This window comes from Apis dorsata, unplaced genomic scaffold, assembly GCF_000469605.1.
Source record: "Apis dorsata unplaced genomic scaffold, Apis dorsata 1.3 scaffold_371, whole genome shotgun sequence".
Taxonomy (NCBI): domain Eukaryota; kingdom Metazoa; phylum Arthropoda; class Insecta; order Hymenoptera; family Apidae; genus Apis; species Apis dorsata.
The window spans coordinates 93,158-103,224 of record NW_006263635.1 but is presented as its reverse complement, the minus strand read 5'-3'; the positions used below and the strand labels follow the sequence as shown (position 1 = coordinate 103,224).

Here is a 10,067-nt window from a genome sequence, read left to right as displayed (position 1 = left end):
TTTTCTCTAAATATAATTACACATACAAAGAAAAGAATGGAAAAATAAATAAAAAAATTTATTAAAATTATTTTTAAGTTGCAGTATATATATATATATATGTATATGTATACAAAATTATATGTATTCTGTTTCATGAAATTGTACATTAAAAAACTACAAAATCTATTGGTTAATTCTTTCTATTGGTCAAACACTTTATATAGGATGTTTCATCTGAAATATGCTATTTAAATATTTTACTTGAATAAAAAAGTATTTTTTCAAAATTCTTTGCATATAAGTGTATATATATATATTTTTTTTTTATATATTCTAGCAAATATTAAACTGTATTTAGATATAAAGATATAAATTATGTAAATATATTACTTTGATATGAATTAACGTCTATAAAATTAATTAAGATTAAACAAAATTTATTTTCATCAACATCATAGGTTTCGACATAACATATATATTTACGATCTTAAAAAATAAAAATATTAGACAATTCATCTATATTGATAAACTGATCAGAATATATTATTTTTTTGAAAGAAGAAAAAATAAATTATAATTTTTATTTATAGTGAAAATTGAAATTATCTAAGAAAATAAAAAAAATATAAATATAAAAACTTATTTTGGATATTTTTTCGATAATATTAAAAAATAATATTCATAAAGCTTTGAGAATAATTCCGATGCCATCGGATATGTACAACAAATACATATAACAAATACATGTTACCAACGCCAATTATATCGTTACGAGTGTATTTACGAATGCGGCGACATGCGGACGTCCTATTTTGGCGACCTCTCACGCTCATTGACAGAATCGCGAAAAATCGACACAGTCGGCCACGATGCGCAAAATGGCATATATATATATATATATATATATGTATACGAATGATTGAAAATAAAACGAAAGGAAAAACTGAACACACCCGCCAACAAATACATATATAATACGCGGTGGCTCTCTCGTTATTATGAAGAGCAACGAACGGTCGAGAGTGGCGGATATATTTGACGTATCAATAAATTATAATGAATTTTGGCACATGGAATGTTAACAGGCGCGTGTGTTCATAAAATTCCGTGTGCGCTTATGACGAAGCGTCCATAACAACCTATGTCAATGCACATTGTTTCGGTCCTGATATTTTAGGGAATTCCAATGTATTTCGTCAAAATATTCGGATTAAATTAATAATCGATTTTACAATCGGGTCTGATTTATTAGTGCTTCTGTATATAAAATTCTACTTATCCTATTCTTTCTCCCTCTCTTCATTTTCTCTACAGAATTTCTCTCTTCACTTTTCGTTCCTTTTCCTTTTTCGTTCCCTTTTCTCCTCTTCAGTCTGTCATTCCATCGTTCCAAGTTCTTTTGCTAGAGATTTCGATCGATCGTTTTCAATGCGGTGTCATTTTGACAAGAGTTATGATAAACGAACACTCTCGACGCTTAACGATCGTTTTATAAAATGATGTGATTCTCATAATTTCATTAAGCTTTAATCCGACGAATATTCGCATTGAAGTAAACAAAAAAAGAAACTATCCGCCGCGCTCACGAAAACGAGACTGAACAAGAATCATGGAAATACAAGATGGGGTTAGGATGGTGAAATATTAAAAAAAAGGAAGGAAAGTAAAAACTTTTTCTCAATATTCAAACATTGATACTCACAATATTAACAAGCACTTATTAATGAATCATAATGGAAAAGAAATTCATTTTTTTCTTCTATTACTTTTTGTTTCTTTAAATATAAAAAGAATTGGCATAAATCACATATTTTCATTATTAGATCATTTAACCTCTTTTACATTTCTTTTTACAAGAACATTTTCAAATCTGTTCTCTTCACGATTTATTTTTTTATTATGTTATGTACTATATTTTATCTGATAAAATATGAATTTTAATATAACTAAAATTATTCAAATTATTAAACAAGAAAAAAAAAATTTTAGTTTCTATTTCAATTTCATAATATAACGAGGAACTGCTTACAGTTTGTTATCTTCATTTATCTATAGACGATAAGTAATTTATCGCGTCTTAATGCACTGAACGTTTACATTGAGGCAATTATCATGAATAAACAATAATTATCGCTAAACAATTTAAACCGTTGTTTCGGCAATAAACGTTTTAAATCGTTGATAAAGTTCGACATAATGTTTCGAATGCTCAGTTGAAACTCGATTGGATTATCTTCATGTTTAGAAATCCTGGAAATTAGCAATTGGCTTATTGTGTTCAATCAAATTTATGGTTGATTTGTTTGAAAAATATTTTCAGAGCGTTTTACATAAATTCCATACAAACATTTTGTACACTAATGATAACGAGATAGTATTGAATATTTGCTCTATACACACCGATGATGCATTCATCTATGAAATTTAGAAAATAAAAGTAATTAAAATCATTTTGTTATTAAGTAGTAAAAACTATTTTTACGATTTTATCAAAATAACACACGTGATGTATATTAAAAAATCCGTTTGCATGAAATCAGTCACAGCAATTTATCGGCCGTCAAGTAATGTTTTCAAATGTATTTTAACCAATCAACATGATTTTGTTCTTTACTCACTAAATACGAAAGTTAAAACTTATTTTGTTAACTCTTTTACGTATGTGATTAAATAAAATAAAATAAAAACCAAGTTTATGGTTAGTTCGTACATTATGTTGTAAATATTCAGAAAAATGAGAATGTGTAAAAGTAACTAGAAAAATATGTATATAAATACATATAGTTAGATTTTAAACAATTGAAAAATTGTTAAATCATAAAACTGAATTCACAATATAATTGGGATGTTATAGATGACACTATCAAGATGATAAAAAACTTTTATCATGAAATTTCATTTATGAGGAAAAATTTTATTAGAATTTTCAATTTTTGTAAAATAATAATTATTTTTTGTAAAAAATTATGTTGGTTATTTTTTTATGTAAATCTATTTGTAAATAATTCTTTTTTATTAATTTTTTATTATTAAATAAAAAGAAATAGAATAATTAAATTTTTTTTTAATATTAATTTAATTATAATTTATTTGATATTACATCTACATGAATGAAATCATTAAGATACCATTTATTTAAAACAAATTATATAAAATTGTTAAATTTTATATAAAATTAATTATATAAAATGTTAAATTTTGCCATGATTTTGTTAATATTAATTAATCGATATAAAATTTCAAATTCAAAATCATATTCACGTGAAACTACTTCAATTACTTTATTAACATTATATACGATCTATCAAATATTCATACACGATATTCCTTAACATTAATACGAACGTATAATTTGGAATTATCTATTCTTTGTATTAGGCTATTTGATCTTTTTTTATGTTTAAAACTGATAGATTTCAGTTGCATGGAAATTAAAATAATATTTCATAGACCAAATTGTACATAAAATATAATATCTTGATGTGTATAAAAAATCCGCTTCCTAATTATTCAAAATCAAAATCAATTATCTACATAAATTACAAAAAGACACATTACTTGGATAAAGATTATAACGTATTATTCAACAAAGCATGTGGTATAAACTATAGCCTTAGATAATTCGTGATTACATTGGGACGTATTAAATCGCGTCTGATTAACTTCCATTTTTTTAAATACCACAGTGAATGACTTCATATTTGTTTCTTTTTCTTTTTCCTCAAATCGAATATTTAACTACAAGTTAGTACAATTAATATCGATTGATAGCATCATCGATATTAGAAAGATATTTTAATATCGATAACACTTAAAACAGCGCACAATATGCATAGGTCGCAAGATAATACATATTATCACCTGTATAATATCTATACAGGTGTCATTTGATTAAGAATAATACAGTTCATTTGAATAACAATAATTCTACAGAAAACGCAGTTTAATATGAAAGAAGTATTTTAATTATAGTATCATATCGGGGTCACTCTTGATGCTTAGAGTACAATGGGAGAGAACAAGTGTAGCCAAACTTCAATAATTTTTAATTATATAGAAACGCATAATGTGTGTATATTAATTATTTAATATATATTCATGTATTAAGAAGTCAATAATATTTTGTAAAACTACATTGAATAAACAAATAGTGTATAATATTATGATACTTGAAAACATCTTAGATTTATCAAAATCATCGCATTGCGTTAAATTAACATATACATAATCATAGTAATATTTGTGATTATATGTTAAGAATATATCATTGTATTCCTTGGTCATTGCAATTTCTTACATTTTTTTAAACACTACCTGGTTTCTCCTTTATAAATACTCTAAGCCATTACGAATTGCTTTCTCCTTGTAATTATTATTTTGGTGGCCTATCTTGATCAGCAAAATATTTTGTTGCATTAGGGAAACGCAAAGGATCTGGAAAATCTGGTGTTCCAAATCTATGTGGATTCAAGCAGTCTCTAATTGCTTGACCAAATGCACGTCTAACACCAGGATCAACAGCTACAGCAATTGCAGCACCTTCAACTTCCTCAACACCTGCTCGAGTTACACCTTCTCTCACTAAACGTTCCATAGACGCCGCTATTGCTGAATGATTGGGAGTAGGACTAACTAATAATCGTGGCTTTTGTTGTTCAATAAGCTTACGTCGTTTAGTAGGTAGTGTACCTAAATAAGCGTCACTAAATGTCGCTACACCACCATTTGTTATTCCTTGCATTTGTAGTTGACGTCGTTGCCTTAATCCATCTCGGGCAATTATTGGTACCCAATCCTAAAATAAAAAATGCTTTTTATATTCAGCAAAATATAAATTTGTATATTATATATACTTACTGAAGGTAATGCTTCATGACCTGGAAATGTTTCTGGAATTTCTTCTCTATCTTCGGATAAAGAAGATGCTTCAAAACTTGTTCTTTCTTGTATTGTTTCCGTTTCCATAGGCTAAAATAATAATATAAAATTGTCATATTCATTTCATTTATATGTTATAACAATATAAGTAATTTACCTCTATTTCAGATTGTGATTGTGAAGATTGATGTGCTGGGACAGAAGATACCGTTGTTGCTTCAGAAGGTGCATCTTTATATATTAAAAGCGGAAGAATTTCTGAATCTGGAGGCTGTGTAACTCGTAAAGAATAAGTACGAAACTGAACAATAAATATGTTCAGCATCCATCGACTTACTGTTGGACGAATATTTTCCAACATTTCACTCTATTTACAAGATAACATCAATTATTAAAATATAAAAAATATATGTATGTATGTCATTCAATAAGTTATATACGTAACATACCACAAAACGTGATGCAAGTACTTCTAATCCTGCCTGTCCACCACGAATAGAATATCGAAGTACTGCACATAATTGCCTTCCCATATTATTCACAATATTAAAAATTTCTTGTCCGAATCTTGCGTCATCAATATCTAAAACAAGAAAATAATTTATATTTCAAATTTATAATAAATAAAACTAATAAAATATATTGATAATATATAAGATTTCGAACCATTATTAAATAGACATTGTAATATATCTTTGATATGACGACGAATTAAAGCCTCAACAGTAGCACAAATGTCTATACGTGAACCATTTCTAATATTAGTATCTTCTTCTGTACTTAAAAGAGTCTGGAAATGTGGTCTTAATTGTGACAAGAATCGTTCTGTAGCTTGTTCCTGAAGTGTTTCTGTTGGAACATTTGGGAAAGAATATTGAAAGAATTCTTGCAATGGTCTTCTAAGATGAGAAATTGGTTCAGATTGACCAATTCGTAATCTTATTAAATCCACTAATGTCAAATTCTGCACCTGAAAAATGATTTTAAAAAATCAAAAATTGTTTTATAATTTAGAGACATATTTTATATACATATATATTTATATAAATTTTATAATAAAAACAATTTTTATTTACCACTAGTACAGATAAATTCACGAGGAAATTTTCTGCACTATAAGAATCTTGAGATGTAAAAAGACTCATTTGAATACCTCTACGTTCTAATAAATCTGCAAGAGTTAGATCATCTCCAGCAGAATTACCTGTCCTAATAATGAAAAATAATATAATAATTAATTTATTTATTTAATGCAAATGAATGCCAATATATTATAAATAATATACATACCCATTTCCAATAATACCCACGCGAATATTTCCACCAGTACGTATTTGTACCATATTACCATATGGTAAATCGCCCACTTCGGACGAATTAAAATCTAATTAAAAAAATAACAAAATAATTATCTTATTTATTCAAAAATAAATACTTATTAGTTAATATTGATATTAATTTGTAATTGATCAATTCTACCTCTTAAAATTTGTTGCCAGTACAATAATGGATCGTTGATCGCATTTGTTTGCGATGTCGTTGATGCTGTAGTATTCGTAGAGCTGGTATTACTAGTAGCACTTGAAGTTGTAGCTGTAATATAATATTATTATATAGAGAGAATATTTTTATCACATTATTATATAGTAAATCATTTATTTAGAATGAATTGAAATATAATAATAAAAACAATAAAAATTTATTTAAAATATTTTAAAAACATGTCAATAGATACTTACTATTAATATTAGTATTGACATTGGATTGTGGTTGACCAACTGTACCTCTTAAAATTTGTTGCCAATACAATAAAGGATCATCAATCGCATTTGTCTGTGATGTCGTTGATGCTGTAGTATTTGTAGAGCTAGTATTGCTAGTAGTACTTGAAGTCGTGGCTATAATAAAATAGTATTATTATATGGAATAATAATTAATAGATAACAATTATTTAATATTTATTTAAATTAAATTAATTACCTGTTTGTGTCTGAGATTGTGTTTCAGCTGTAGTTTGATTTGTTCGTGTTCCTTGTGACATAGATGTAACAGTACTAGAAGTTGCAGTTGTGCGACGAATGTGATGTGAATTACAAGAAAGGAATGGATCAAAATCAAATGCTTGACCTATACTCATACCAACACCTAAAGGATGAGTTTGTTGATGAAATACATGTGGACGTGATGTACTTCTAGTTTGTGTTGCTGTAGTAGGATGAGTACCAACATTGCTTCTAAAAAGTTTATAATATGTAAAGCGATTAAAAACAAATATAAATTAATATCGATGAATCGTCATAAAAAATGATAATAAACTTACCGTGCTTGTGTACTTTGTCCAGCATTTGTATTTCCACTATCAAGTGATGCAACAGTTAATTGACTTACTGTTAAAGGATTTCGGGTTATAATTCTTGTATTAGCTGGACCACCTTGTACCATATGACCAGCAACAGCTTGCATCAAATTTCGTATAAAATCAGGCGGAGGAGCTGAACCCCAGGAAAATGGACCACCACTTGCTCTTCCTATAAGAACAAAAAATAATAAACAAATATAAAAGATGATTCAATATGGATCATAATATTAAATATTAAACTTACCACCATTATTATTATTATTATTGCTATTGTTATTATTTTCACCAGCTTGATTTTGTTCATTTCCAGGTGTAGCATCTATGTTACCTTCAGGACTGACTTCCATTAATACTTCAACATTGTTTGGTAAATTAAACACTGTACCTGCAATATAATTTTTATTTTCTTATCTTAATAATTAATCTTTTTTAATGTAAAAAATTGATATATATACCAAATGGAGATTGTGTTGAATCTAATGGTTGCTGTTGTTGTTGTTGTTGTTGTTGCTGTTGCTGTTCAGCTTGTTGTTGAACTCCACCAGATTCAGATTCTTGTTGTTGATTAGAATCATCAGTATTAGCTTCATTTGTTTCTAATTGTGTAGGTGTGCTTGCAGATTCTCCGTTTTCTTCGTTACCATTATTATTATTTGCATTACGACCGTGTAAGCTAATATGTGCCTAAAGAAACATAATATAGAATAATTTTATTACACAAGGAACAGAATTGAAATATTATTGTCACTCATCCTCACCTCTACCTGGATTGGTATACCGGGCTGCAAAATAGCCGAATGTTGAATAATAATTGGTCTACATCGCAAATTTCTTGGCGGTGCCTGATTCATATCGACAATTATGTCACTTAAAGCATGACAAGCATGTGACATATAATGTAAACATTCACTAACATCATCCACAAATGATTGATTTTCAGTAACAAGTCTTCCCTAAATAAACATTTTTTTATTTCAAATTATTTTAAATAAAAAATCATTTATAAATGATTATTATGTACTTACTCCTGGAGGTAATGAAGGATCATCACGCATAAGTTTACGATAACGTTCTATATGAGGTCGTAATCGAGTTTGAGTATCAAGTAACAACTCCAATAATTCCGCTAATTGTGGTGGCCGCGGAAGTCTAAAAATAATAAATTATAAATTATGTAATAAAACTTTACATTATATGTATTATTATTATTATTATGTATAATTATTACAAGATAATATAAAGATGCTTACTGTACTGATGATCGTCGATTGGACTGTTCATCATTATTTGATGTAGAACCTTGTTGTTCAGATTGAACTTGTTGTGATTCTTGTGATTGTTGTGGATCTGATTGATTTTCTTCATTTATAGTCTCATTTGCAGATCTTGATTCAGCGTTTTCATCACTATTTCCTATATTTTATATGTAATTTATATTTTTATTATTATTTTATTTTATAATTATATCATTATATATATATATTTATATTTCATTTTTTTATTTATATATTTTTTTATATACAGACCTCTAAGTAATGTAACATTATTTGCTCCAGCTGCAGATAAGGCAGCTGCTATTGCAGCTGCAGCAGCTTCTGCCAATCGAGCACCACCATTTGTTGCATTTTCATTATTACTGAAAAGACTGAATAATTTATCAATTTATTTTACTATTTTATATAATTATCAGAGCTATTTCCCTTTTTTTTTCTACTTACTATTGTTCTGCATCTAACTCTGATTCCTGCATCAATTGACTTAAAGGTGGTCGATTATTTTCAGATGCAGAAGAATTTACAGGATGAGAAGGACTTTCAATTCGATCCATAAGTCGATCTGCACGTTCAAGCATGTGTCTTGCAGCAATTAATCGACCATTAGACAAACTGTTACTAAATTGAGGAACTGGTAATCCTGTTAAATAATACAGTAGAACTAGAATATTTCATGAAATAAATAAGTAAAATAATTAGAAAATATAAAAGAATTTAAAAATTATAGATTGTTTTATATATATATATGTATATATATATATATATATATACATATATTAGATATATTACCATGTCCTTCCACAATTTCAGCTGGTACTGACATTGCACCCAAATACATAGCATTGCCATGCATTTGAGCACGTGTAAGTCGATAATGTGTTCTTTGCGGATTTTGCCACACCTGTGATCCTTGATTCTGACCTTGACCTTGACCTCCATCATTTCCACGTTGACCAGGTTGAGGAGGTGCACGTTGTACCAAATGTATTACTTTTCCATTAACATCTTAATCAAAATAATTTAAATTATTAAAATATTTTATTTTATCATAATTATATAATAAAATACAACATTTTTTACCATAATCATTTAATTTTTTCTCATCTTGAAGAACTCTACCACAATAAATAAGTCTTTGCGAATCTGCTGGTACTGCCACTGTCTCTGCTATATATTCTTTAAAACCTCGAACAGTAATTTGCTATACGAAACAAATTATTTTTTTTTTCATAAAAAAATTATTTTTTTTAATAACAATATAATAATAATATATGATAATGTATTACATTATAATGCACATTCCAAATTTATTACAAAATGATATCAATATAATATCTCAATATAATTAAACAAAAAAATTTAAGTACATTTCATTATATACATTAATATATAATTTATATATATATTTAATTATCTAATTAGTTTCTAATTGCTATAAAATTAATTAACAATATTATAATTATAATTTTATTTTATTTTATAATTGATTATAAATGATTGTATATTTTAAATAAAACAATAATATTAATTATAAATATTAAAATAAATAAAAAATGAAAAAAATTAATGAATAA

General features: G+C 27.0%; 1 protein-coding gene across 5 annotated transcripts in view; it reads right to left on the bottom strand.

Annotated features, from left to right (window-relative positions):
* Window positions 1-3,238: 3,238 nt before the first annotated feature.
* Window positions 3,239-10,067, bottom strand: part of LOC102680992 (large proline-rich protein BAG6) — a 7,900-nt gene continuing 1,071 nt past the window's right edge. For 2 of the 5 annotated variants that reach the window (XM_006618733.2, XM_006618734.2), the window contains 20 exons: window positions 9,574-9,694; window positions 9,283-9,498; window positions 8,938-9,133; window positions 8,746-8,864; window positions 8,470-8,632; window positions 8,245-8,368; window positions 7,978-8,172; window positions 7,675-7,903; window positions 7,464-7,604; window positions 7,181-7,388; window positions 6,841-7,094; window positions 6,600-6,758; window positions 6,340-6,453; window positions 6,151-6,244; window positions 5,937-6,069; window positions 5,527-5,830; window positions 5,310-5,443; window positions 5,018-5,227; window positions 4,840-4,950; window positions 3,239-4,777 (listed from right to left, as the gene is read on the bottom strand). In XM_006618733.2, the coding sequence (XP_006618796.1) occupies window positions 4,355-4,777; window positions 4,840-4,950; window positions 5,018-5,227; window positions 5,310-5,443; window positions 5,527-5,830; window positions 5,937-6,069; window positions 6,151-6,244; window positions 6,340-6,453; window positions 6,600-6,758; window positions 6,841-7,094; window positions 7,181-7,388; window positions 7,464-7,604; window positions 7,675-7,903; window positions 7,978-8,172; window positions 8,245-8,368; window positions 8,470-8,632; window positions 8,746-8,864; window positions 8,938-9,133; window positions 9,283-9,498; window positions 9,574-9,694 (3,648 nt within the window). In that variant the 3' untranslated portion in view covers window positions 3,239-4,354. The remainder of the gene's footprint in view (window positions 4,778-4,839; window positions 4,951-5,017; window positions 5,228-5,309; window positions 5,444-5,526; window positions 5,831-5,936; window positions 6,070-6,150; window positions 6,245-6,339; window positions 6,454-6,599; window positions 6,759-6,840; window positions 7,095-7,180; window positions 7,389-7,463; window positions 7,605-7,674; window positions 7,904-7,977; window positions 8,173-8,244; window positions 8,369-8,469; window positions 8,633-8,745; window positions 8,865-8,937; window positions 9,134-9,282; window positions 9,499-9,573; window positions 9,695-10,067) is intronic. The other 3 variants (XM_006618737.2, XM_006618736.2, XM_006618738.2) reach the window with 3 other exon arrangements.